The sequence below is a fragment of the Pan paniscus genome, chromosome 9 (assembly GCF_029289425.2).
Source record: "Pan paniscus chromosome 9, NHGRI_mPanPan1-v2.0_pri, whole genome shotgun sequence".
In the NCBI taxonomy this organism is placed as follows: domain Eukaryota; kingdom Metazoa; phylum Chordata; class Mammalia; order Primates; family Hominidae; genus Pan; species Pan paniscus.
In genome coordinates, this window is record NC_073258.2 from 4,780,374 (window position 1) to 4,807,865 (window position 27,492).

General features: G+C 60.1%; 1 protein-coding gene across 2 annotated transcripts; it reads left to right on the plus strand.

Annotated features, from left to right (window-relative positions):
* On the plus strand, positions 1-26,420 carry CD81 (CD81 molecule). Of its 2 annotated transcripts, none has more exons than XM_034931948.4 (8): positions 1-6,087; positions 19,480-19,594; positions 23,146-23,243; positions 24,023-24,097; positions 24,467-24,571; positions 24,891-24,992; positions 25,650-25,736; positions 25,826-26,420. In XM_034931948.4, the coding sequence occupies exons 1-8, from the start codon at positions 6,022-6,024 to the stop codon at positions 25,886-25,888; spliced, it is 711 nt and encodes a 236-aa protein (XP_034787839.1). In that variant the 5' UTR covers positions 1-6,021; the 3' UTR covers positions 25,889-26,420. The 2 variants fall into 2 exon arrangements, with proteins under 2 accessions (XP_034787839.1, XP_054949945.1); XM_055093970.2 differs by lacking the exon at positions 1-6,087 and adding an exon at positions 7,191-7,690.
* The last annotated feature ends 1,072 nt before the right edge of the window (positions 26,421-27,492 follow it).

The window sequence follows — 27,492 nt, forward strand, 5'->3', positions numbered from 1 at the left end:
AACTCTATATTTAGCATTTTGAGAAACAGCCAGTCTGTTTTCCGAAGTGGCTGCACTATTTTGCATTCCCACCAGCAATGAAGGAGGGTTCCAACTTCTCCATACCTCTGCCAACACTTGTTATTGTCTGTCTCTTTTATTTATAGCCATCTTGATGGGTGCATCGTGGTATCTCGCTGTGTTTTGATTTGCATTTCCCTGATGACTAATGATGGGGACATCTTTTTATGAACTTATCGGTCATATGTACATCTTCTTTGGAGCAAGCTCTATTCTAATCCTTTGCCCATCATTAAAGGTAGGTGGTTTGTCTTCTTGTTGATAAGTTAGAGTTCTTTACATGTTTAGATACTAGTCCCTTATCAAATAGATGATTCACAAATGTTTGCTGTCATTTCATGGGTTGTCTTTCCACTTCCTTGATGGTGTCTTTTGATGCACAAATGTTTTTAGCTTTGGCCAAGTCCAATTTATCTATTTTTTCTTTTGTTGCCTGTGCTTTTGGTAGTGTATATTAAAAACCATTGTTTAACACAAGGTCACCAAGATTTATTCCTATGTTCTTTCCTAAGGATTTTATTTTTTCTTTTCTTTTTTTTCTTTTTTCTTTTTTTTTTTTTTGAGACAAAGTGTCTCTCTGTCGCCAAAGCTGGAGTGCAATGGCACAATCTCAGCTCACTGCAACCTCTGCCTCCTGGGTTCAAGCGATTCTTCTGCCTCAGCCTCCCCAGTAGCTGGGATTACAGGCGCCCACCACCATGCCCAGCTAATTTTTGTGTTTTTAGCAGAGACATGGTTTCACCATGTTGGCCAGGCTGGACTCAAACTCCTGATCTCAGGTGATCCACTCGCCTCAGCCTCCCAAACTGCTGGGATTACAGGTGTGAGCCACTGCGCCTGGCCTTCCTAAGGATTTCATAATTTTAGTGCTTACATTTAGGTCTACGATCCATTTTGAGTTAATTTTTGTGCACAGCATGAGGTAGGGGTCCAACTTCATTCTTTTGCACATGGATATCTAGTTGTCCCAGCACCATTTTCCGAAAAGACTATTCCTTCCCCCATTGAATTGTCTTGGTACCCTTATCAAAAATCAACTGATGGCCGGTCTGAAGGTAGTGAGTTATCTCAATTGATTGTTCACAGTCAGTTACAGATGGAACACCTCGTTCTACTCTTTCCCGCCTTCTCACTGCTGCACTTGAACAGTCTTTAAAAAAATCAATTGACCATAAATGCAAAGATTTGTTCTTGGAGTCTCAACTTTACTGCATTGATCTGTATGTCTATCCTTATGCCAGTACCACATTGTCTTGATTACTGTAGCTTTGCAGTAAGTTTCAATCAGGAAATGTGAGCCCTCCAGTTTCGCTCTTCTCTTTCTAGATTGTTTTGGCTATTCTGAAACCCTTGTATTTCCTTATGAATTTGAGCATCAGCTTGTAAAAAGACAGATGGGATTTTGATAGAGATTGTGAAGCTATAGATGAATTCGGGAGTTTGGCCATCTTAACATTATGTCTCCTAATCCATGACTGCAGAATATCTTTCCATTTAATTTGATACTCTTTGATTCCTTTCAAAAATATTTTGTATTTTTCAGTACACAAGTTTTATGCATCTTTTGCTGCATTTATTTCTAGGTATGTTCTTTTTGCCAATATTATAAATGAGATTGTCTTCTTCACTTCATTTTTGGATGGTTCATTGCTAGTGTATAGAAATAAAATCGATGTTTGTATATTGATCTTGTATCCTGCCACATTGCTATGCATGTTTATTAGTTTTAAGGGTTTTAGTGGATTTTCTATATATAATGTCATATAATCAGCAAATAGAAAGTTTAATGTCTTAGTCCTTTTGAGCTGCCACAACAGACTACCATAAACTGAGTGGCTTATAAACAACACAAATGTATTTCCCACAGTTCCGGAGACTGGGATGTCCAAGATCAAGACACCAGTAGGTTGGGTGTCTGGTCGGGGCCTACTTCTGGGTTCATAGATGACTGTCTTCTCGCTGTGTCCCCCCCATAGTGAAAGGAAAGGGCCCAGGGTCTTTCTAAGACTTCTTTTATAAGGACACTAATCCAATATAGGAAGGCTCTGCCCTCATAACCTAATCTCCCAAAGGCCTCACTTCCAAATTCCATCACCTGGGGAGTAAGAATTTCAACACTGGGGGGACACAGATATTCAGACATAGCATTTTACTTCTTCCTTTCTAATATGGGTGCCCTTGACATCTTTTTCTTACCTAATTGCCCTGCCAGAGCCTTCCAGACAGTGTTGAATGGAAGTGGGGAGCATTCACCCCACCTTACTCCTGATCATAGGGGAAGAACTATCCGGCTTTCACCACTGAGCACCACGTTAGCTGGGGTATTTTTGTCAGCGCTCTTTATCAGGTGGAGGCAGGTCCCTTCTATTTCTAGTGAGTTCAGTGCTTTTTTTTTTTTTTAATCAGGGAAGAGTGTGAGCTTGTGTTTGGGTGCCTTCCCTGCGTCTGTTGAGATGATCTTATGGTTTCTGTCTCTTATTCTATTGATATGGCGTATTTATTACCTTGGTTGCTTTTTGGATGTTGACAACATCCAAACTCTTCTGCCACCCCTTTTAATAGAAAGCTGTACAACTCCCCAACCTGCCTGGGCGTGTCTGCCCAAGAGGAGTGCTAGTGGCCGACTCCCTGCTAGAGTGAGCACTGCATAAACAGCCTCTGCTTGTCCTCATTTGAATGATCTTCATGTATTCCACGAGAAATCAAGGCACAGGGGTCTCATGGTCTCATGAATGGCTCCACCAACCGAAGGTGTGCTCCATCGGGGCTGTGAGTCACCTCACGCCAGGCAGAAAGGTCTCTCTGTCAAACATGGCTTCAAGGAACCAGGGACCTGGTTCCTCCCACAGGCCAGGCCCTGCCCCTAAGTGCAATGGGAATATATGCGCATGTCACCTGTCCCAAAATGCTGGGAGATGGCACTTCTGCAGATGGGGAAACTGAGGGACCAGCCCGAAGTCACGGGGAGGGGAAGACTCCTACACACAGGGAGGAGAAGAACCCAGCCGGGCTGCAAACGCCTGCCCTTCCTCAACGTGCCTCCGGCTGTGCCCACATCGCTCCAGCAGCTCTGCCTTCCTCAGGCATAAGCCTTCTCAGGGCAGGGGAGGCCCAGGGAGCGGCGCTCCCATCCCAGGCCGGGCTGCTGAGCAAGCCCCTCCCCTTTCTCCCCTCATCCTCTGACAGAGTCCACCTGGATATTTGTCCTGGAGCCAGGATGGAAGCTCCACCAGGCCCAGCTAACAACAGGAACCCTTTCAGACGCACTTCTGGGTGCCTACTGTGCCAGTATCACACAGACACAAGCCATGTCCTTGTCAGCCATGGGATCCCCAAGGTCCCCATGAGGTCACACCAGTGGGCCACTGGGAAGGGCACTTCAGATGTGGAGCTCCCATGGGCCAGGCCCTGCGAAGTGGTCCTCCTACCCCCTCATAGCCAGTCTTCCCTGTGAGCCTGCAAGTGCCTGTGAATGTGAGTTCCACTCTGGAGCTAAGACGGGCTGCTGCCCCCGCAATCAGAAGTCAGGCCCATGAAGCCCTCCATCATCCCACTGCAGTCAGAATAAAATGCAGCCTCCCTCTGGCCTCCAGGTCCCAAGGCCAGCCCCCCTGCCTCCCAGGCTCACACCTGCCCCTAACCTGTGTCCAGCCCCTTTCCCCTGGCTCTGTCTCCCGCTTCCCTTGTGTTCCTCAAACCTCACCTGTCTGTCTGGAGTGCTCCTCCCCGGCTCTGCCTAGCTGGCTCCTTCTCAGGCATCAGGGCCTGGATCCACTGTGGCTCTTCCAACCCTCTGCACTTGGAGTGCCTCAGCCCCGTGGTTGAGGAGTGCCCCAACCCCGTGACCCTCTAGCAAGCATCCTAGGAATTCCGTCCCTCCCCAGCACTGATATGACCATCGTGCTGTGACACCTGTCATCTCCGCCAGAGTTGCAGATCCTCAAGGGGAGGGGTCTGCTGCCTGGCTCCCACAGCCAGGGCCTGGAACAGTGCCTGGCACACAGCAGGCACCCACTAAATATTTGATGCATGGCTGAAGAGGACAGGCAGGCTGGCTGCTGGCCAGGCATGGCCTGCTTCTGAGGCTGGTGGTCAAGGACACAGTGTGCATGGATCTGCCCCCTCCTTCCACTTCCTGAGAGTGGAGTCAGTGTCTCCCTCCACCTACCGCCCCCTGCTGAGGACACAGCCCACACCGTTAACGGGAAATGTCCCCATCACTGGGGACAGCAGGGAGCTGATGGGAGAGCAGGTGTCCAGGACATCCAGAGAAATGTTTCCTCACACTGGAACTCTTTTCCATTCCCTTCTAAACAAAAAGAATCCTCGAAGACTCTCAAGTGACCATATAGTGTCTTTTCTTATAATGTCACTTCGACAGGCACAAAACGTAAAACCAGGCATAAACTACTAGTGCTTGCAGTTCTTACGCAGGCATGAAGCCAAAACCAGTTTACAAATTAACCACCAAGAAAACCGGTAGAGCACAGATGATGATGATAGAGCTGTTCTGTCCAATGTGAGCGCTACTGGCCACCCAGGGCCATGTGAATTTAAATTACGATGAAACACAATGAAAAATTCGGTTCCTTGTGGCCACATTTCCAGTACCCAGTAGTCATCTGTGCCAGGGGTTATCCAGTTACAGAACATTCCCATCGTTGCAGAAGGTTCTATCAGCTAGCACTGGGTTGGACGACGAGCTGGCTCTAAGACGAGCTGGCTAGAGGATGGTTCTCCGGACCTGGTCCCACGTGGTTCCCAGGTAAGCCCCCGCCCAGGATGCAGCCCTGTTGTCCATCAGTTTTCTTGGAGAGGGCATGGGAAACCTTCGTCAGTGTGTCATCTCCTGCAAAGGCCTTCGCTCCTTCCTCTGGGGAGAAAGCACCCTTCACTCTCTGAATCATTAGCCCAAAGCAGTAAGTGCAGCAGGCCTGGCCCCACACCTTCCGGAAGAGCCACGGTGTGAGGCTGGCATCCCTGGGGCACGACACAACCAGGAGGTAGACGAAATAGATGCAATATCTGGAGGTTCTCCTATAGGTGTCTCTGGCCTCCTGGACACTTCACACTGTTCTGGGAGCTGCCCTCTCAGGCCCCAGTGACCTTTTCAGATGCAGACTCCCGCAGCATGGGTCAGCAATTCTCCCCTTCCGTGAGACAGGGATTGGTTGCCTGTACTAGGACCTTGAGGCCAACACTGACTAGGGGGCCTCATGCCTGCCCAGGTTCCAGCCCCAGAGAGCAATGTGAGCAAAGCTTGCTGTCTTTGCAAAGCCAACCACTGTGGCATCAACTCCTTCAGGAAGCCCTCCCGGATTGTCCAAGGTGCTCACCTCCTTTGGGGAGCCCTCCCAGATTGTCCAAGGTGCTTGAGGGAGGGAGGAATGGGTTGTTCTCCCGGCACCCGGGCTGCACTCCTGGGCAGACGCTGCATGCCTGTCCTCAGGCGCGGCCCTGCTGCCACCTCCTCGGGGGCTCGGAGCGCGACAGCAGCTTGGGGACGCCTCCCGCGCCCAGCACGGTGCACCTGGGCCCTGAGGTCCTGGCCGAAACGCGCCAAGTTGGGGGTAGGTGCAGCGACCCCATACCCCTCGGCTGCGCGCCCTGGCGGCAGGAGGCGGGGCCGGGGGCGGGGCGTGAGCTGACCGGGGCGGGGCCTATGGAGGGGGCGGGACCGCGGCGCCCTATAAGTAGTGCTGAGCGAGGCGCGCGCCCGGCCAGAGAGCGAGCGCGCAACGGCGGCGACGACGGCGGCGACCCCACCGCGCATCCTGCCAGGCCTCCGGCGCCCAGCGCCCCACGCGCCCCCGCGCCACCGCGCCCCCGCGCCCCTTTCTTCGCGCCCCCGCCCCTCGGCCCGCCAGGCCCCCTTGCCGGCCACCCGCCAGGCCCCGCGCCGGCCCGCCCGCCGCCCAGGACCGGCCCGCGCCCCGCAGGCCGTCCGCCGCCCGCGCCGCCATGGGAGTGGAGGGCTGCACCAAGTGTATCAAGTACCTGCTCTTCGTCTTCAATTTCGTCTTCTGGGTAAGGGCTGCGCCGGGGGCCGGGGCGGGAGGGGGCGGGCACACACTCCACGTTGGGCAGGTCCCGCGGCAGCGTGCTAGGCCCCGCGGGCGCAGCGCGGGCCGCGAAGTTGTGGGGCCACCTGTGGGCTCCAGGGGCGGGGTGGGGGGTCGCCCGGGGCCACCGCGCCCCCCGACATTGGGGCTGAGGGCTGCGAGCCGAGTTTCGGGGCCTCTGTGCTCGGGGGCCCACCTCTGCGGCCGGGCCGGGGCTTCTGGGGGCCGCCGGGCAGTTCCCGCTGTGGTGGTGATGGGTGCGGTGGTCGCGGGTCGGGACCCGAGTACCCGGCCGCCCCTCAGCTAAGGAGGGGCCTGCGCGGGTCCCTGGCCGCGGATTCCGGACTGCTGCTTCGCGGGGACGGGGGGGGGGCTCGCGGGCGGGACTCCTGGCGCCCCGCCCCCATGAGCTCATCAAGAGCCGCCGCCCCTGGATGGTGGGGCGGGGGCGCACACTTTGCCCGAGGTTGGGGGCGATCCGCCTCACTCTTTCCCCAGCCCAGCTCACTCTCCAATCTGCGGTCACCACCCGAGACCTTCCTGGGGGTCGCGCCTAAAAGGAGCGCAGACTCCCGCCGGGATGGCCCAGAAGCTGGGGTGCGCGCACCTTGGCTGTCCCTGCCTGGGAGCCGATCTCCCTCTCCTCACCCAGACACGTTCCAGCGGAGGCCTCCTCCCAGAAGGGCTCTGGAGGCCTCGCAGGAGTGGGGATCCCGCGGTTCTGAGTTGGCACAAGGAAGAGAGTGGCACCAGGGGCCTGGAGTGGATGGCAGGGTCCGGGAGTGGGGCCGCTGCTTTGCAAGAGGGGCCCCCACGCTGGGCATCTTTGGGTGCCAGCGTGGGTGGAGGAGGGTCTTTTGCTGAGAATGGCTTTCTCCTGACCGCAGTCTTTGCTGCTGGGAAGTGACTGATGGGCTTTCGCCTTTTGTTTCCATTTCCTGTCGGTGTTAGAATTGGGGAGGGGGTGGAAATCCCTTCTTGGCCTGGAAGGACTGGAGTGGGTGTCCATGGCCGCGGCCTCCCCGTGGCCACGCCCCTGGGCATAGACTGCAAGCCCCTCCCCGTGCCCCCCAGGCTGTCACTCCCTTCTCGTGGAAGACTCGGCTGATGTCCCAGTGGACCGAGTGTTTCTCAAGTTGAGGCAGGGAGGGCAAACTTTTAAAATGGCCCCTGGAGCCAGTGTGTGGGACCAGAGACATCTGTTTCCCATCTGGACGGCTGAGGATCCCAGTGCGGATCTGGGGCAGGGAGATTATTTGGAGGGGGAAGGACGGAGGCTGAACTGAACTCTCAGCTGGGAGAGGAGTGGGGCAGTCACATCCCACCTTCCCCAAGCCGGGCTGTTCTGCACAGCCTGCTTGGGACGCTGGTGGGAGTCACTGTGGCCTTCGGCACTGCCCTGGCAGTGGGGGCAGCGAGGCCATTTGGGAGGGGCTCACCTTCCCCAGGCCCGGCCCTGGGACCTCAGCCGTTGCTTAGTGGTGGCCTGCTTCAGCCCAGGCATGTGGGAGAGGCACCAGACACAGGATGTCCCTCTGCCGGCCCCTGAAGCCCCATCCCCTGACGAGGCGAGTGTGGACCTGGGGGTGGGGGCTGAGGGAGGGTGTGGACCTGGGGGCAGGGGCCGAGGGAGGGTGTAGGCCTGGGGGTAGTATGGGCTGAGGGAGAGTGTGGACCTGGGGGTAGGGGCTGAGGGAGGGTGTAGGCCTGGGGGTAGTAGGGGCTGAGGGAGAGTGTGGACCTGGGGGTAGGGGCTGAGGGAGAGTGTGGACCTGGGGGTAGGGGCTGAGGGAGAGTGTGGACCTGGGGTAGGGGCTGAGGGAGAGTGTGGACCTGGGGTAGGGGCTGAGGGAGAGTGTGGACCTGGGGGTAGGGGCTGAGGGAGGGTGTGGACCTGGGGGTAGGGGCTGAGGGAGGGTGTGGACCTGGGGGCGGGGGCTGAGGGAGGGTGTGGACCTGGGGGCGGGGGCTGAGGGAGAGTGTGGACCTGGGGGCGGGGGCTGAGGGAGGGTGTGGACCTGGGGTGGGGGCTGAGGGAGGGTGTGAACCTGGGGGCGGGGGCTGAGGGAGAGTGTGGACCTGGGGGCGGGGGCTGAGGGAGGGTGTGAACCTGGGGGCGGGGGCTGAGGGAGAGTGTGGACCTGGGGGCGGGGGCTGAGGGAGAGTGTGGACCTGGGGGCGGGGGCTGAGGGAGGGTGTGAACCTGGGGGCGGGGGCTGAGGGAGAGTGTGGACCTAGGGGCAGAGGCTGAAGGGGAGTCACGGGAGGGGACTTCTCCGGAGGTGGATTTTTGCTCTCTGGACGGTGCGTCAGCACTGGGTGAGCCCCTCCTGCCTGCCCAGGCTGAGAGGTCTCCCTGGCAGCCCCCTGGGAGTGTCGCCAGGGCGGGCCTGGAAGTTTCCCAGGCAGCTGGGGTGGAGACCTGACACATCCCAAGGGTGCTTGTTATTAAGGCTCAAGGAAATGTCTCCGAGGCCTCGCTGCTCCTCTCCCCAGGGCCTGCTCCCTGCAAAGCATTGAGAACTGAGTCCGTCCACAGTCACTGTGGACCCACCCATCCACTGGGGCTCAGTGGTAGCCAGCAATGCCAGGCTGGGTGAGGTGGGGTTGGTGGGCACCACCCTGGTGGACCCCCCTCCACCCTGGTGTCGCAGGGTGTGTGGCTGAGAGCACAGTGCCATGGGCTTGGGCCTCCTTGGTGGAGTCCCCAACACACTGCTCTGGTCCTGGGCCTCGGCCTTCCCCGTCTGCAGTGGGGGCCCTCAGTGAGCCTACCTCCTGGTGGTGTTGGTGGATTTGCTGACATGCCTGAGTGTTGACAGGGGGCTTGGTGCAGGAAGGGCTCAGGGCGTGGGTGTTGGCCAGGGGTCCAAAGGGACCTCTGCCTCAGAGAGCCCAGCCCAGACAGGCAGGATGTGCAGTGGGGAAGGGGCTGCGGGAACCCTGCAGGGTCCAGAAGGACACAGTGCAGTCCTGTGGGCTCAGGGGAGGCTGGTGGGGAGGAGGTTGACAGTGGATATCTGGATGGGGCACTTGTTAGAAGTTCCATTTTAGAGAGGAAAAAGGCCTTGCCTGTGGGAGAAGGCAGCTGGGGTACCCTGACCTCTTTCCCAGGAAGGAGCCCACACACACACGCACAGGCACTCACACACACGAATGTGCACACACGCACACTCCCACCTGCACACACACTCACACTCTTGCTGTCTCCCTTCCCAAGCCAAGGTGCGAGGGGGAAGGTCTGGGCAGCATGCACCTGCGCCCTGACCGCTTTGGGGGCCAGTGAGAACTGGGCTCCCTGGGTGCGGGGTGGGCCCAAGCAGGGGGGACATTGCAGATGCCCTGGCCAAGCAGCATGGAAATCCTGTCCCTTGGGTGGGTCTCGGAGCCTCCATCAGAGGCGGCTGGCACCTGAGACCCACCTGCTGCCAGGAGCAGGGCAGGAGAGTTTGTGTCCCGGGACAGGAAACTGGCCTGTGGGAGCCTTGCCTTCCTCATCTGTGTAATGGATATAAGAGTCTTCTCCTCGGGGGCTGGCCAGGGAGTCCAGAAGAGGTGTCACCAGTCCCCGCAGGGAGAAGAGCGGTGTCCCCCGCCTGGGACTGGCTGCTCCCCCAAGCTAATGCAGCTGGTAGCCACCTCCCAGTGGCAGGGCAGCCAAACCCGGCCGGGAAAGAGACTGATTAGAAGCCTCGCTCACGGGTATTTCTCGCTTCCAGACAGCACATGACTGTCATTTGGCAGGTCTTTCACCGTCCTTCCGGGAGAGGGGCTGCAACCCTGGCAGGCGCTGTGGGGGAGGGGGCTAGGACATCCTGTGCCTGGTTTCACCAAGTGGGTGTGTGGACTTTCCCTGGCTCCCCCAGGCTGTCTGGCTGCACAGCTTTGGGGAAACGGCCACTGGGCCAAGCGGGCCGAAAAGAGGAAGTCTGTGGTTTGTCTCTGCTACAGACTGGCCCCAGTGAGGCTGTCCAGCAGTGCAGGGCACAGAGCAAAAGCAGGGAGGTATGGGCCTACTTCCCCGGTCGCCCCTGTGGCTGGCTGTGGCTCTGCCGGGTGCTGACAAGTCACTCGCCCTCCCTACGGTCACCAGGGTGCATGCCCGAAAGCCCTCCATTCTTTCCTGGGTTTGAGGGTCCTTCTCCTGCACCCACCCCAGCGCCCAGTTCAGCTCAACTTTCAGAAATCTGGTTCACCCCCAATCCCTTTCTCATAACTGCTTCCAAGCCCAGACAAGGAGACAGACCCCAAACGATCCCTACCCCTATTTCCGCACCTGAAATCGCACCACGGGAAGAGCTTTGCTCATAGAGTCAATAAGGCTTAGAGTCCAGGCGCCTGTGCGAGGGAGCAGGTCATCACCCTTGTACCCACCGTGGTTTTAGACAGGACCCTGAGGTTGGGGTGGGGCTGGGGCTGGAGAGGAGCCAGGTGCCCTGCCCCTTGCTTGGGCCCCGTGTCCCTGTGATCCAGGCTGGGCGCGCTATGGGTGCTGGGTGATATTCCAGCCCTGCAGGTGTCCGCCTTGTTCCCAGCACCCCTCTGGGCAAGAAGAACCAGGCTCACCCAGAAATGGGCTTCAGTGATCTCCACTTCAAGTCGTCCCCACCTGCCTTGTAGGACACAGTGGTACCTGGTATGCTGGGCAGCCTTCCAGGAACCTCTGGACTTACTCAGTGTCCCCCAGCCCTACACACCATTCTTTGTGTTTCTGGGCCCAAACTAAGCCCCCCAACCTGGGCTGCAGAGCAAGTGCTGAATCATGAGAGACCCTTGAGGGTCCTCCAGGTAGGCCCCCAGTGCTGGAGGAGTCCCCTCAGGCAGGGGGCCATGCCCAAGGGTGTGGAAGGTCAGCTGGCAGCCGGATCTCACTTTTGGGGCCGTAGGCTTCCTGCACTGGCCGCCAATGCCATGGCCGTGGGATGGCCAGGATAAGGCATCTGCCCCCCACCCCCACCCCCCGCACAAGGTCTTTGAGGGCTGCAGGCTCAAGGAGTTGGCGGTAGGGCTGGGGGACCAGGGGCACAGAGCTTGTAAGCGCCTCTCTCCAGGATGTGGGTGGCCCAGCAGGGGAGCTTTGAGAGTCCAGGTGTGAGATTCCAAATGCTAGGGGCCTGAGAGGAGGGAGCGACCAGCTTGGCCAGAGCCTGGTGGATCACGCCCCCACCACGCCTTGCCCTTCTCTCTGGTGATGTGCTCTCCCACCACGTTTGGAAAGTTACTGCTTCCCTCTTCCTCAGTCCCTCGGGCTCCCAGTTATGGAAGTGGCGTGATTCAGAGAAGGTAAAGGATGGGAGGGAGAGGGCTGGGTGATGGGGGACCCCGCAGGGCGCCCTGTGCTGTTACATGGAGCTCCAGGATCAGGGCAGGTGGGCAGCCTGGGGTCCTCACTTCTCTCCCCAGCCAGGCCAGGTCCCTCACAGCCCTGCCAGGAGCATGATATCCACTGCGGTGCAGAACTAATCTCAAAGCTCAACCCCAGGTAACAGTGTAGGTAAAACAGATGACAGGGCGTGAGACTCACCCCAGGACAGGCGAAGGACCCAGGCCGATGGGGGCCCAGAACAGTCCTGATCCTGGAGCTCCTTCCCGAGTGGGACCCCAGGGGTTTCCGAGGGGCTTAGAGTAGGGCTAGGGACTTCCTGGCTTCCCTGCCTCGGGAACAGCTGGCCCTGGAAGGGGCTTGGTCCTCGGGGCACTGGTGCCCCCCACCCCTGATGCCTGGGAGACACCAGCATCCTCTGAGCATGTGCCCGTCCTCCTGGTCCCGAGGGAAGTGACTCCTCACATCCCCCAGCTGGCGGGGCCAGAGGGCCAGCATCCTCGCCTGACACCTATTTTTAGATGCTGAGACAGGCGGCTTCCTCGGGGCCAGGGGCCCTGTGAGTGGAGCTTCCGCTTCCTGGCCTAGGAGAGAATTCCTGCTCCTCTTCCCTCCATGCTGCCTTTTCGCCCCTGGAGGCCACAACGGGGTCAGAGGGGCAGCTGCTCACCACCTAGGAGGGCCTGAGAGGGCCCTACGTCACCCAGGGAGGAGTCTGGCCCCGTCCCCAACCTCCACACCCAGGCCTGGCACTGCCCCTTCTTGGTGGGCAGAGAGTGAGGGGTTGGCCTGCGGGGACCCAGGCTGGAGGGGCAGTTCACCTCCGGCCCCCAGCGTCCCTTCCTGGAAGCACCTTGGTGAGCCCCTCCCCTCCACCCACTATCTCCAGGGGTACTTCCTCCTTTCCTTCCTGCCTCAGGGCCTCACTGTCCTCCTGGGGAGGGTGTCTCAGGCCCCAGCACCTCCCAGTGGCTGAGCCGAATGGGCACTTCCCGGTGTGTTTCCCATATGTGCAGTCCCTAGGTGTCGGTGAGCAGGCACAGAGCCCGCAGCGTGGCCCTGCCTGGTGGACCCCCTCCCCAAGAGCATCAAGGGAGGGCCTGGACTAGAGACGCACAGATGCCCAGCCTGTACGTAAAGGCGGGTGAGCTGATGTACCATTGTCCTCGTCCCCCACTGGGGTGCCTGGGCAGGACTTGGGGTGACCACTTGGCCCGTCTGGGTGGGGGTAAGGTATGGGTGGGGCGACCAGATCCCTGCCCCTTCCTGCAGCTGTGGGGGTGTGTGTGCTGGCCTGGAGAGCTCCCACCCGAAGTTCTGGCTCCTGGCTGTCCGGGGCCTGCGGGGGCAGCGAGCAGCTGGCATGGGTAGGGGAGCTGACCTAGGCCTGCCCGGGCAGTGCCTGCTGCCTTTTGCTCCCTTTCAGCTGCTTCTTGGAAACAGCGGACAGGCTGGGCAGGAACCCAGTGTGCTTGGCAGCTCCCCTTTTAAAGTCGATTCTGTTATTTATTAATTCCCAGGAAGGAGAAAGAAAGAAACAATCCTTCATAGAGTACAAACACTGCTTTTAGTAGCCTTGCAAGGAGCCCTCCAGGAACCCCACAGGTTACCTGGGCTCCATCCTGAGAGCCACCCTCCATCCCCAATCCCCAGCAGAGCATCTTGTGGGGTGGGGTGGCTTGTGGGGCGGGGCGCCTTGGGAGGCGGGGTGTCTCGGGAAGCGGGGCGTCTCGGGAGGTGGGGTGGCTTGTGGGGTGGGGCATCTCCTGGGGTGGGGCATCTCGGGAGGCGGGGCGTCTTATGGGGTAGGGCATCTTGTGGGGTAGGGCGTCTTGTGGGGTGGGACGGCTTGGGGGGTGGGGCATCTCGGGAGGCGGGGCGTCTTGTGGGGTAGGGCGGCTTGTGGGGTGGGGCATCTTGTGGGGTGGGACGGCTTGTGGGGTGGGGCATCTCGGGAGGCGGGGCATCCTGGGGGCGGGGCATCTCAGAGGGCGCCTCCGGAGGCTGGAGTATCTTGGGAGGTGGGAGCAGGTGGCAGAGAGGCTTCCCACAGGTGAGCTTTGAGCAGGGAGGTGCCTGTATGGATGGCTCTGTGGGGAGAGGGGTGACAGGAGTTCCAGATTCCAGCACTTATGAAACCTCACAGTGATGGAGAGCCGAGTGCTGCTGTGCAGGCTAAGTTGTGTGCATGTCAGCTTCTGCACTTTTATTTCCTTGTTTGTAGACAAGGCAGAGAGAAGCTGAGATGGGCCTGAGGTCGCCTTGGTGAAAGGCACTCAGCAGCAAGGGCCTTGGGCTGCCCTCCCTCATCACCGTGAAAGCGGGACTCTCTTTTAACTGACATCGGGCTCCATAGTTACTCCAGTCCTAACTTTGATGGATCCTAAAAGTGCACTTCTAAGGACGCGGCTTCGGTGTTTCCCATGCCGCTGCTTGCCCCTGGGAAGCGTTGGCTCCGCCTCGGAAGAAGTTAGCACCAAGATGGCAGCCTGTGGTCTTTGGGGCCCAGAAGAAACACTGGCCCCGGGGAGTTCAGTCATCAGGGACTTAGGATGTGGGGGCTTTTCAAACAGCTTTATTTAGACGTGATTGACACACAGTAAATGCAGATGTTTAAAGGGTACAACTTGGTAAGTTTTGACAAATTTATACCCCCGTGAAACCATCACCAACTCCCCAGGTGCCCCTGGGGCCCTTGGGATCTCTGCTTCCTGCCCCTCCTCCCCGTCCCAGGGCAACCACGGGCCGTCGCTGTGGGTGCACACAGCATGCATTTCTTCAACAAGCGGACTCAGAAGGCACTTGCACATCGTTGCTGTTCTGCCTCTTTGGTTCAGCATGATTACCCAGAGGCCCACTCGTGCCGTGGCGTGCCTGTCGTCTATGCACCCGTGCTGTGGCGTGCCCGTCGTCTGTGTGGCATGCCTGTCGTCTGTGCACCCGTGCTGTGGCGTGCCTGTTGTCTGTGTGGCATGCCTGTCATCTGTGCACCCGTGCTGTGGCGTGCCCGTCGTCTGTGCACCCCTGCTGTGGCGTGCCCGTTGTCTGTGTGGCATGCCTGTTGTCTGTGCACCCGTGCTGTGGCGTGCCTGTTGTCTGTGTGGCATGCCTGTCATCTGTGCACCCGTGCTGTGGCGTGCCCGTCGTCTGTGCACCCCTGCTGTGGCGTGCCCGTTGTCTGTGTGGCATGCCTGTTGTCTGTGCACCCGTGCTGTGGCATGCCCGTCGTCTGTGCACCTGTGCTGTGGTGTGCCCTTCGTCTGTTCCTTTTATTGCCGGGCAGGGTTGCACCCACATGTGCAAGCCAGCGACGGACCCCAGGTTTCACCGGTTCACCGGTCAGTGGTCTGTTCCTTTTGTTGCCGGGCAGGGTTGCACCCACATGTGCAAGCCAGCGACGGACCCCAGGTTCACCCGTTCACCGGTCAGTGGGCATATGGGTTGTTTCAGTTTGGGGCATTTACAAGAAACGTTGCTAGAACATTTGTGTACAAGTCTTGTGTGAACCTAAGTTCATTTCTCCTGGGTAAATACCTGTGCATGGAGCAGCTGGGTCATGTGGTGAATGTGGGTTTCACTACTTAAGCAGCAGTTTTACATAACTGCCAAACGGTTATTCAAGGTGGCTGGACCGTTTTACAGCCCCCGTTGTGTGCGTCCCAGTTGCCTCCCCCAGCAGCATGTGGTGTGGTTGGTCTTTTTCGTGGCAGCCAATCCACTGGGTGCGCTCGGGATGTGGCTGCAGCTTGACCTGGGTTTCCTGATCCCTGGCAAGGTGGAGCATCTCTTCATGTGCTTTTTTGCTATGTGTGGATCTTGCGGGGAAGGGTCTGTTCCTGTTTTTTGCCCATCTTTCAAAGACTGGGTTGCCAGTTTTCTTGCTGTTGAGTTTGGAAAGCTCTGCATACGTTCAGGGCACAGGTCCTTTACCTGGCTCTGCCCCAGGTCTTTCGGAGAGCAGGTGTCTTTCGCATTCCTGACTCTGGGGAACCTCTAGCCCTGCCACATGGGGTTTGTTATGGGGCAGGGGCATCTGTGCCTTTCCCACCATGGGGCTTGGGGATTTGGTGCTGCCATTGCCCTCCCTCGTAGGTGGCCCTAGGGGGGTCCCTCCGCCTCCGTTTCCTCATCCAGAAACCGGGAGTGACCATCACCACCATTGTTGTCACCTAGCTCCAGCTCAAGGTCCCTGCTGAAGGTCGGAGAGCTTGGCATGGCCCCCTGTTTGTCCATGCTAGGGCTGGGAAGACCAAGGCCCAGGTGAGGCCTCTGCCCAGTGCCTGGCACTCCTTCTTGCCCCATTTTTCCACCCAGGGTGGCTCCCGACTACTACTTGTAGCCTCGGGGACAGTTGAGGTGGACAGGCTGGCGTCACCCCCATTTCCGGCTGTCCCTCCCACCCCCTTCTGGCCCAGCTGTTCTGCCCTATTAAAAGTCACATGGGCCCTCGGGTCCTTCCTGGTGTTGGCCCAGGCTCTTTCAGGCCCTGCAGGCCAGGACCAGCCTTCCCTGCAACCCTCGGCAGAGGCCTGGGGCCGGGGCTTGTCTAGGGGCAGCCTCCCCATACGGCCCTGGAGTCTGAACAGGAGCCCCTTCCCAGAGCACAGCAAGAAGCTGCAACGTGGCCTGAAGTCCCACCATTAGCAGGTTTGGGGTTTAGGCTAAGCTTTGCCATCACTACCTTTCTGTTAGGACGGTATGCCCATTAGACGGGATCATCCCCTCAGCGCCCAGGCTAGAGGAGGGGTGGTCCCTGCCCAGCCAGGGAGGGCTGGGGGTGGATGGGCCTCTACAGAGCAGCTTCTGAGCCAGGCACGGTTCCATGATCAGCTCTGTTTTATAGAGGGGGACACTGAGGAACGGGGAGCCTGGGGACCTTCCAATGGCCCCACAGCTCCTGTGGCTGAGTCAGGGTTTGTCACCAGGCCTCTGTGGGGATGAGGCTCCCCCATCCACCTGCCCCACTCTGTCCTGGAACAGCTCTCAAAACGGTCTCTGGACCACAGTTTCAAAACAAAATAAGCAATGTTTTCAAAGGCCCTGGAGGAAGCCAGAGTTACCACGGCAACTCTCGGCCTCACCACCTCCTCCCGCCAGGCTGCATCTGGAGCCAGCTCAGGAGGGCAGCAGGGTGAGGACAGCCAGGCTCTCTGGGGCCACCCCCCAGCCCCCACCCTTCCTGCCTCTCCTGCACTGTCCACGGCCCTCCCTGTGCTCCCACGGGTATAATGGGCACAGAAGAACCAGGAGCTGTCTGCCCCTGCAGGATTCTGGAAGCCAGGGGCCCCTGGCCTCCCTGGGGCCTTGTCATGTGAGGGGCACACGTGGGGTCCCAGCTGCCAGATGGCTTCCAGCGCTGCCCGCAGGTGTACGTTGGGCCCTTGGTGACTCTAATGCACCTTCCACTCGGCACAGAAGAGCTTCAGTCTGGGGCCTGGGCGGGGGAAGTAGGCTGCCATCCTCGCTAAACCAAAGTGTGAAAATTGAGTTGAAACTCCCATAGGAGGGCAGGAGGCACAGCTCCTCAGAAGAAGGTCTGAGAAACCACAGCCCAGGTTGTTGTGTTGGGTGTGTGGAGAAGGTGCTCTGGCAGTCCTGCTACAGGGGGACCATCAACAGCCCCTTTGGGGTGAGAGCCCCATGGCTGCTGGCACCAGCAGCCCCTATGAGGCTTATTTTATTTTTGAGACAGGGTCTTGCTCTGTCACCGAGGCTGGAGTGCAGTGGCACAATCATAACTCACTGTAGCCTCAACCTCCTGAGCTCAAGCGATCCTCCTGCCTCAGCCTCCAAAGGTGCTGGGATTACAGGCGCTTGCTACCACGCCCAGCCCCCTCTGGCCTTATTGTTTGCCAGGCCCAGCTCAGGTCCCAGAGGAGGGGAGACAGGAGTGTGAGGGAAAGGGGGAAGAGGTATAGAGCCCCCAGCTCCTCCACCCACCCGAACCCTCACCGAGGCCCTAGACCCTAGACCGGCCTGACCGGGGAGTCCTCAGGGCTTTCCTTGGGTGCAGGCCATGGTGCTGGGGCCTGAAGCTCACACTCTGCTGAGCACAGCCCCCTGCCCACCCCCACCCTGGGGCCCTGCTTCCCTGGCCAGGGCCATTGGAACAGGAGTGGGGCTGTCCAGGTGGTGTTCTTGGGTCCAGCCCTCAGTTTCTCTTCTGCAGTTGACCGGCAGCCCTGCATCTGTGGTGGGGTCGGCGCCTGGTGCTGGTGAGGCAAGGCCTCAGCTGCTGGGACAGGACCTGCCTGGCACCCAGCTGGTGGCAGAGCCAAGCATTCCGACTCAGCTCTGGGAGCAGCTGCCTTCTGGGCTGGCATTCTCCGCCAGGGGGGTTGTGCCCTCGTGGCCCCCCCCGGGTGCCTCCTCACCTGGCTGATTTCATCTCCTGTCCCCCTGCCTCCTCCTCCAGGAAGCCCCCAGGGCCTGGCCCTCCTTGAGAGTGGCACGGAGGAGGAAGAAGACTCGCCCAGGCCCATGGGAGTCGGATGGTGGCCGCACTTGTGGGGCCCTGACCCCATAGGCTTCTTCAGCACGCCCTGGCCTGGGTGATCCCTGCCTCTGAGGGCTGTGCACGGCTCGTCTGCCAGACCAGATTTTAGGGGATTCTTGTACTGTCCTCCTGGAGCAGCAGGGGGTAAAGCCTGACCCACCCAGACTGTCCAGCAACAAGGGCCTCCTGCTGTGGGCCAGGGACCCTGGAACTGACCAATTGTGTCCTAGGGACGCAGTGTCCCCAGGCTGCTAGAGGGCTGTGGGGCCCTGTTTCATGCCTGAAGCAGGAAGAAACCCCAGGAGAGGTCTGAAGGGGACCCAGCCCCCACCCCGTCTAGCAGGGAGGAGCCTCTGCAAGAGGCCGAGGGGTGCTGAAGTGGAGGAGGATAGAGGCAGCAGGACTCAGGGTCACTGGTCATTTATGGGGATCACATGGCTGCAGTGTGCCCGCATGGTGCTAGGCACCAGGGACAGCAGAGGACAAGCCTGTGTCCTCTCCCACTACCAGAGGGCTGGGCACTGCCCCTAGGGAGAGAGGGGGCCTTGGTGTGTGCAGAGGGGGGCCTGGGGCACGTGCCTGGCCTGGTCAGATGATCAGAGTGGGCTGGGCTGTGCTTGGTCTGGGGCCCAGTCTCAAGGGCAGACCCCACCTGGCTAGAGTTGGTTGTGTGCACACCGGACGACCCGGTGTTGAAGGCCTCTCCTCTCTGTGAGCCCCATCCCCACCTGCCAGACTCCCAGCACAGCCTGCTTCCTGCCCCAGCTGCTGAGCAACAGCGCTGGGCCGGCTTCTGCGCACCCCTTCCCCCAGCCCATCTTGGAAACCACAGCAGTGTCCTTCCTCCCAAGTTTCCCTTCCCAGGGCTGACATCCCACAGCAGGGATGTATCCCACAAACCCCGCAGGCCCTGGTGCCTACAGCTTGGCCTGGTAACATCAAATCCTACCCTCTCCTCCTGGCAGCAAAGATGGGGTGCCCCCACCCCAGAGTTCTCAGCACCCCCAGACAGAAGCAGTCCCCCAGCCACCTCAGAACTCTTGGAGCGCTGCCACACCCTTGCAGGAGGGGGCAGTGTTCCTGGGATGCTCAGGTCCTGGTATCACCTCTGGCCAGATACGGAAGATGAAACTACAGGGCGTCCAATTCACCTTGAACTTCAGATAAACACCAGATTATTTTTTTGTATGTCCCGTGCAATATTTGGGACACACTTACCCTAAAGAAGTATTCTGTTTTCATCTGAGAGGCAGATTTAACTGGCGTCCCGTGTCTTCCTGGCAGTCCTGCCCTGGAGTCACACTCCACAGGTGCAGGGCAGGGCCAGGCTCCAAGTAGATGGCGGCCAAAGCACCTGCCCCATGCTCCTGACTCCCGGGGCTCTTCAGGGCATTGCGAAAACCAGCAGCAGAGCTGACACCTGGTCCCTGCTCGGGAGCCAGCAAGGCAGGAGGCTGCTTAGGCCTTGCGTGTGGGGTGGGCGCACTCCCTGCTGCAGTGCTCTTCGTACATGTGACACTGTTCCCGCTCTTTCCCAGCTGGCTGGAGGCGTGATCCTGGGTGTGGCCCTGTGGCTCCGCCATGACCCGCAGACCACCAACCTCCTGTATCTGGAGCTGGGAGACAAGCCCGCGCCCAACACCTTCTATGTAGGTGAGTGCACATGTGGCCGCAGACGCATTCAGGGAGGGCTTCCAGGAGGAGGCAGGTCCTAGCCTTTTGGATGGGGACATGGAGGGTGAAAGACAGTCGGGCATGGCATGTGTGGGCAGGGAGGCGGCCCTGGAAAGGGCTCTGGGCACAAGGGTTGAGATGGAGGTGGGCCTGTGGCCTGCTGGCCCCTCTGGTCTGAGCCAGGGCAGGGGGTGGCAGCTAGGCCTGGGCAGGGACTGTGTGGAGACCTTGCTTATTTTAAGTGTGGGGTTATTTCGGGGGAGGCTCCCTGAGAAGGGTGGGGCTGGATGCCTGGGCCACACAGAGCAGCCGAAGCAGCTGGCACTGTGGAGCCCGGGAGGGAGGGATGGAGCTCAAGGGATAGAACCCAGTGAGGGGTGGAGACGGGGCAGGGGAGGGGTGGAGAGGGGTGGAGACGCCCCAGAGGCTGGTGTGACTCAGCTGCCCCTGCAGGCAGCTGCACCTTGCTGCCTTATTAGGCTGCGTGTGGGGGACTGGGCTGCCCTCCCTGCCCCCAGGAGCAGGAGCAGGAGTGATGGAGGAGGAGGAGGGGAGGGGCAAGGCCAGGAGGAGGAGGAGGGCCGTCTCACTGTGCAGAGAGCAGCGCCCTTCCTCCTGGTGCCCCCGGCAGGGCTGGTGCTGGTGGGGCTCTGGGAGCATTTGTTGAGATGCTTCTGGCCTTGAAAGGAGGCCCCTGGGATGGCTCTGTTGTCCTCACAGGCTGAGGGGTGGGTGAGGTGGGCAGCCTGTGTGTCCCCAGTCCTCAGGGCTTCCCTCAGCCGGCAGGTGCCCCCAGGCCTGAAGCTGCAGGGCCAGGCCCCCTGCCAGTTACGGAGGCTGCTTGGCTTGGTTGCTGAACCAGGGCCCCAGGAGGCCGAAATGGCCCCACACCTGCACCGTCCCACCTCTTTGTCCAGTCACCCCAGGGCCAGGTGAGGGCCCTGGCCACACGGCGTGCCTGTTCCTTCTTCCCTATGCCCCGCTCATGGGTCAGAGGGCCGGTGCTGGGGTCCAGACGGTGTCAACAGGGATGGTCCCTGTCCTCCCCAGAGACAGAAGCCTGTGGCCCACGGAGGGTTTCTGGGCCCAGCCGATCCTAGGGAGGGTCCCATGGCCCTGCCCATAGGTTCCTGGCCTCTCTCGGGGCCGTGGTGCCCTCACAGGTGGTGTCAGGAGGACGGGAAAGGCTGCTTGTCCCAGGGGCTCATGTGGAGACCACCCCCTGCATGCAGCTGGGGCGCTCCTGCCTGTGTCCTCAGAAGCACTCGGCTTAGCTTTGCCCATGTGCCTGGGCTGTGGGTGGCAGAGCCCGGCCAGCATCCTCCGATCTCCAAGGGTGCATCTCTACTGGAGGCACCTCCTGGGCCTCTTGCTCCCCGCTTCCCAGATCATTAGGATATTTGGGGTCCAGAAGGGCCTCCCAGCCATCCTGGGCCTTGTCCTCCGGGGCCACCAGTCCAGCCAGTGACAACCACAGCATCCCCGGCCTGGAACGAGGCTGCCCCCAGCACGTTCCTCGTACTCCTGTCCAGGGACAGGAGGGGCTGCCCCTGCCACCGAGTCCCCTTCTCCAGGACCTGGGGCCTGTGGGTGTGAGGCAGGTGTTCTTGGAAGGGGTCACTCTCCAGGCACCCGGCGGCCAAGGCTTGTGGCTGGAGCAGCTCCCGCTGCTGGGTCGGCGTCGGGCGCCGTGTGGCCGGAGAGGAGCTGAAGGGTCACTTAGCTTCGGGCTGGGGCGAGGACAGGAGACACCCCAGAGAGGTATGCCAGGCCTCCTTCCTGCGCCCCACTCTCGGCAGAAGTAGAGGTCACAGGCTGTGCTGAGGCCCCATGGTGCTGCCCCCATGATGCCAGCGTGAGGCTGGCGTTGGAAGCAGGTGTCTGACCTGCATGGTGTCACCGTGGCCACATCAGAGCTCCAGCCCCAGAGCCGCCCACCCTCGGTCCTTGGCTGTGGTTTCCCTGGGCTGGAGGAGCCTGCCGTTGTGTTGGCCACACGACCACAGGACCTGCCACCCCCGACGTGGGCTCTGCCTGGGCCCCCACTGGACAGGGACCCCTTGGAGCTCCTCTGGCCACCAAGTCCTCGCCCATTCCAGAATCGGCCTTCTGGAGCCTCTTGCTGTCCCTGATGCGGGCTGGGCCTTGCCAAGGGCTTTTTTTCCTGCGCTGGGAACAGGGTGGATTTGCTGGGCTCACTCCCCTCAGAGACGCTGCAGGTGCGGTGGGTTAGGCCCAAGGGCGTTAAGAGAGGAGGCTGGGGTGGGGCTGGGGCCTGGCAGGGGGTCTGGCAGCCCTGAGCCTCCCACCTCCTGTCAGGACCAAAAAAGGCAACGCGCCCCTCCTGACCTGTACCCCTGAGTGAACCCAACCTTGCAACCCAGGAGTGTCAGGGCCTGAGGGGAGGGAGACCTGGCTCCTGGGCGCCGTGCCCGTAAGGAGGTGGCCACCTGCAGGGCATTCCTGGCAGAGGCTTCATCTGGCCAGGTAGGAGGCTGGGTGGCCGAGCCCCAAATCTGGGTGTGTTCTCTGCCTGGCGGTGGGTCCTGCCCCAGGCACCTTCTCCTCTGGACTGGCTGGGCAGGGACAACGGGCCTGGCTGCGAGGAGGGGGCCTGGGCTGCCTTCTGCATTGCCTGCAGCCCCTGCCTGCTGAGGGATAGGGGAGTGGGCAGGCAGTGAGAGACACTGACAGCTGTCCCGAGCGTACAGGGCCCTGTCTGGGTGGCCGGGCCCATGTCTCGGGCCCACAGTGCACCCCCCACCCTTGGACGGCGCCTTCTCCCTCCCCAGGTGCGTGCTGCCCAGCCAGGGAGCGTGGGGGAGTTCGGGAGGGCTGGCCTACACGCCCTGGTCCAGCTGTCCCAGGTGGGGTGCTGGGCTTCAGCCCTCAGCCCAGGGCCTAGGAAGCCAACTTGATCCTCCCCACACAGCAGCCAGGTTCAAATGCAGGTCCCGTAACGGAAGTGCTGCTGTGCAACCCAGATTGGGGGGCAGGAGCCAGCAGGGCCCCCCACCCTCTTCTCGCACCACACTGGGGAGGCAGCATTGGTTCCAGTTCCGGTTCCTGGGCTGCCCTCTCAACCCCGGCCTACAGCGGGGCCCGCTCTGTGCCTTCTGATGCCACTCCCACCCCACGCCGAGTCCCAGAGGCTTTGGGAGCGGGTGAAGGCGGTGGGTGGCGGGTGGCAGGTGCAGGCGGTGGGTGGTGGGTGTGGCAGGTGGCGGGCCCCACCGCAGGTGTCATCCCTGCGAAGCACCTGTCGCCAGCACTCAGAGCACTCATGAGGTGCACAGTCCCCATGTGGCCTCCTTAGTCTCCGTCCTGTGTCATGGAAGAGGTAACTGAGGCACAGAAAACTCACCAGGCCAGGCTGGGATGTGAGGTCCCTTGCTGCTCAGCCCTGGCAGTCAGCAACCCTCCATCTTCCCAGCTGGGCGGCCCGTGGTGGGTTCGGCACCCAGGACCCTCCGGGGTCTTGGGCTGTGGCGAGTGTGCAGGCACCCACCCGGTGTCTCTCTCCCCCCAAGGCATCTACATCCTCATCGCTGTGGGCGCTGTCATGATGTTCGTCGGCTTCCTGGGCTGCTACGGGGCCATCCAGGAATCCCAGTGCCTGCTGGGGACGGTAAGGCAGGGAGGCGGGCCTGCGCCTGGGCCGGGGAGGGGCTGGGGGCTGCGTCTGGCCCTGAGGAGGGGGCAGAGCTGGTGCTCAGGGCGGAGCCTAGAATTCTGGGGGAGGTGGCTCCTGTGCCCTGCTTTTCCCGTTTGGTTTTTAAATTAAATCCCACTGTGCTTGGTCTCCATCGTGGCCAGTTCCTACGTGACCGCTTTTCTTTGTCAAAAAATAGCCACAAATACAACACGGAGCAAGCCTCAGCTCTGAGGCCAGCCTCGGCGTCCCGGGCACACCGCCCCCTGTGGGAAGCCCAGGCCTGGCTGTGCCATCCAGGGCCTGGCCAGTCCAGGAAGAGGGAGCCTATGCCCGTGTCTCCAGTGGGGGAAACTGAGGCAGATCCCATGGCTCCCCCTTCCGTGGGGAGCAGGAACAAGGGGGTGGGGAAGATCAGTCAGGGGTCATGCTGCTGCACACGCCTCCCTGGGGGCTGCAGACATCCTGGACTCACCAGCCTGTGACCCCAAACCACACGCCCCGCCCCATCCACCCCGTCCTGTGGAGCCTGGTGCCGCGTGGGGACATCCTGGGCTTTGACGGCTCCTCCCTGCGCTGAGTTTTAGCCTCTGTGCCCCAGGGCTCCACATAAGCCGCTCACTCCTGGTCAGGTCGTGGGCTGGTGGCTCCCACTAGCCCCTCACAGACACGCCTGCTGGGCACCTGGGTGTGTGTCCTTGGGCCCCGCCTACAGCCTGCCCTCTTTCCTCCCTCTGGCCACTGCCCGGCTCCAGTTCTTCACCTGCCTGGTCATCCTGTTTGCCTGTGAGGTGGCCGCCGGCATCTGGGGCTTTGTCAACAAGGACCAGGTGAGCCTGGGTGTGCAGGGACAGGGCGGGGTGGGTGACGGGGGCACCCTCCTCTCCTGTCGCGGGTGGGGGTTGGGCTGACTCATGGCTTGTGGGAGCTCTTTGGGCTCCTCCTGGGTCCCACTTGCCAGGAGGCTCTCCAGGGGCTTTATGGAGGAGGCAGCATTGGGGCTGAGCACAAGGCCAGCCTCCCGTGTCCCAGCACTCCCGGGGCAGCTGAGAGTGCAGAGTCCTTGTCCTCTGGGGTCTGGCCTCGAAGCCACCCTGCCCAGGGAGAGCCTGGGAAAAGTGCGTCCGCCTGGGGCGGGGCGGGGTGGGGGCAAGGAGGGGGAGGTTCCCCCTGTGCATGTGACCGCACCCCTCCCCCAGATCGCCAAGGACGTGAAGCAGTTCTATGACCAGGCCCTACAGCAGGCCGTGGTGGATGATGACGCCAACAACGCCAAGGCCGTGGTGAAGACCTTCCACGAGACGGTGCGGCCCCGGGGGGCGAGGGCGGGGAGCAGGGCCCCGGGAACCCGGCGGGGTGTGTCTGGTCCTGGATGAATCCTGCCTCCGCCCAGACCTCAGGAGCAGGAGGTGCCCTTGGGACCTCCAGGACCCCTGGGCTCAACTGGTCCTCGGGTGGGAACCTAGTGGGCCAGGCTGGCCCAGGGTGCGGAAAGCTCTGAGCAGCGCAGCTGAGGAGGAAGGCTGGCCCCTGGATGCGTTCTGCAGTGGGGAGCGCTGTGTACCCCTGGCCACCTCCCCATGGGCACATCCAGGGCTGACCTTGCACCCCTGCTCTCTGCAGCTTGACTGCTGCGGCTCCAGCACACTGACTGCTTTGACCACCTCAGTGCTCAAGAACAATTTGTGTCCCTCGGGCAGCAACATCATCAGCAACCTCTTCAAGGTGCGCGAGGCCGGCGGGGCCGCACCTGACCCCCCGCATGTCCCGCCCCTGGGTGGGGTCCTAGGGGTGGGCAGGTCACACGGCAGCCCCACAGGGAGCGACCACACTGGGTGGCATGGCCCCTGTCAGGGCTGGTCTGCTGGGAGGGTTGGGGTGGGACCGCATCTGGCCCACGAGGAAGGCAGGCGCCCTGTGCTGCGCATTCCGGGTGAAGAAGGTGGAGGCTCTGGGGGGTGGGAACTCACCTGCACCCCCAGCTCCACATGTGCACTCGTGGGTGTGGACGCCCCTGACAGCCTGTAGCTGGCAGGGCCTGCAGGCCGTATAGTGCCCTGTGGAAGTTTCCTGCTGAGGCCTCAGTGGAAGTCGTCATCAGTGATGCTTTAGGGGTCTAGTGACACCAATGACCGTGATCTCAGTGGAAAAGGGCACAGTGTGTCCCAGGCATTTCGCGTTTATGTTAAAACGGGTGGAAGATAGAAAGCCGGCAGAGGCCGGGCTGCTGCACCCGCCTGTTCCGAGGTGGGTAGGGGGTGGGGGGCTGTTCCCAGGATTCCCCTCTACGCTTTCTGTGGTGACCACGGATTACTGCGTGACAACGGGAAGCCGGGAGCCGAGGCCCGGTCCCTGACCACGCGTGCCTGGCCACCCCTGCAGGAGGACTGCCACCAGAAGATCGATGACCTCTTCTCCGGGAAGCTGTACCTCATCGGCATTGCTGCCATCGTGGTCGCCGTGATCATGGTGAGCGGGCGGGGGCGGAGGGCCTGTTCTCTGGGCTGCCCCTTCCGCGGGGCCTTGTGCTGACTGCGCCCCCCACCACCCTCCTGCAGATCTTCGAGATGATCCTGAGCATGGTGCTGTGCTGTGGCATCCGGAACAGCTCCGTGTACTGAGGCCCCGCAGCTCTGGCCACAGGGACCTCTGCAGTGCCCCCTAAGTGACCCGGACACTTCCGAGGGGGCCATCACCGCCTGTGTATATAACGTTTCCGGTATTACTCTGCTACATGTAGCCTTTTTACTTTTGGGGTTTTGTTTTTGTTCTGAACTTTCCTGTTACCTTTTCAGGGCTGACGTCACATGTAGGTGGCGTGTGTGAGTGGAGACGGGCCTGGGTCTTGGGGACTGGAGGGCGGGAGTCCTTCTGCCCCTGGGGTCCCAGGGTGCTCTGCCTGCTCAGCCAGGCCTCTCCTGGGAGCCACTCGCCCAGAGACTCAGCTTGGCCAACCTGGGGGGCTGTGTCCACCCAGCCCGCCCGTCCCGTGGGCTGCACAGCTCACCTTGTTCCCTCCTGCCCCGGTTCGAGAGCCGAGTCTGTGGGCACTCTCTGCCTTCATGCACCTGTCCTTTCTAACACGTCACCTTCAACTGTAATCACAACATCCTGACTCCGTCATTTAATAAAGAAGGAACATCAGGCATGCTACCAGGCCTGTGCAGTCCCTCAGTGCCAGTGGTGTCTGAGACCTAGGGGTTGGCCGGAGGGCAGGGGAGTCTGACATGGGTAGGGCTTGGCTCTGTGGGGTCCAGGGTGAGGGTGGGTGGGTCTGGATTCCTGGTGTTCACCAAAGGAGTCACTCTGTAAAATTTGGGGAGTTATTTATTCTGAGCCAAATATGAGCACCGGTGGCCTGTGACACAGCCCCAGGTCCTGAGAACTTGTCCCCAAGGCAGTCCGGCTACTTGATTGTATACATTTTAGGGACATAGGACATTGATCAATACATCTAAGATGTACGTTGGTTTAGTCGGAAAGGTGGGACGATTTGAAGGGGAGGGACTTTCAGGTCATAGGCGGATTAAAAGATGTTCTGATTAATAATTGGTTGATTTTTATCTAAAGACCTGAAATCAATAGAATGGACTATCTGGGTTAAGAGAAGGAGTTGTGGAGACCAAGATTATTATGCAGATGAAGCCGCCAGATTGTAAATGTTTCTTATCAGACGTAAAAAGGTACCAGAATCTTAGTTAATTCTTTCCTGGATCAGGAAATAGACCTAGAAAGGGAGGGGGATTCTCTATAGAATGTAGATTTTCCCAAGAGACAGCTTTGCAGGGCCATTTCAAAATACATCAGAGAAATATATTTTGGGGTAAAATACTTCGGTTTCTTTCAGGGCCTGCTGTCACGTTGGTATTTTATTACTACAGAGTCTGTTTTGTGAGTCTTAAGGTCTTTTTATTTTTAGACAGAGTTTTGCTCGTCACCCAGGTTGGAGTGCAATGGCGTGATCTCAGCTCACTGCAGCCTCCACGTCCCAGGTTCAAGCGATTCTCCTGCCTCAGCCTCCTGAGTAGCTGGGACGACAGGCATGCACCACCACACCCAGCTAATTTTGTATTTTTAGTAGAGACAGTGTTTCGCCACGGTGGCCAGGCTAGTCTCGAACTCCTGACCTCACGTGACACACCAGGTTTTGGGATTACAGGTGTGAGCCACCACACCGGACTAAGGTCTCTGTTTTAACGTGAATGCTGGTCAGCTGTGCCTATGA

Excerpts from the sequence above, each read along its gene's own strand:
- CD81 (XM_034931948.4), top strand. The coding sequence starts at position 6,022 with ATGGGAGTGGAGGGCTGCACCAAGTGTATCAAGTACCTGCTCTTCGTC. Across the intron at positions 23,244-24,022 it reads CCCAGTGCCTGCTGGGGACG|TTCTTCACCTGCCTGGTCAT; the intron begins GTAAGGCAGGGA and ends GCCCGGCTCCAG. Across the intron at positions 24,993-25,649 it reads TCATCAGCAACCTCTTCAAG|GAGGACTGCCACCAGAAGAT; the intron begins GTGCGCGAGGCC and ends CCACCCCTGCAG.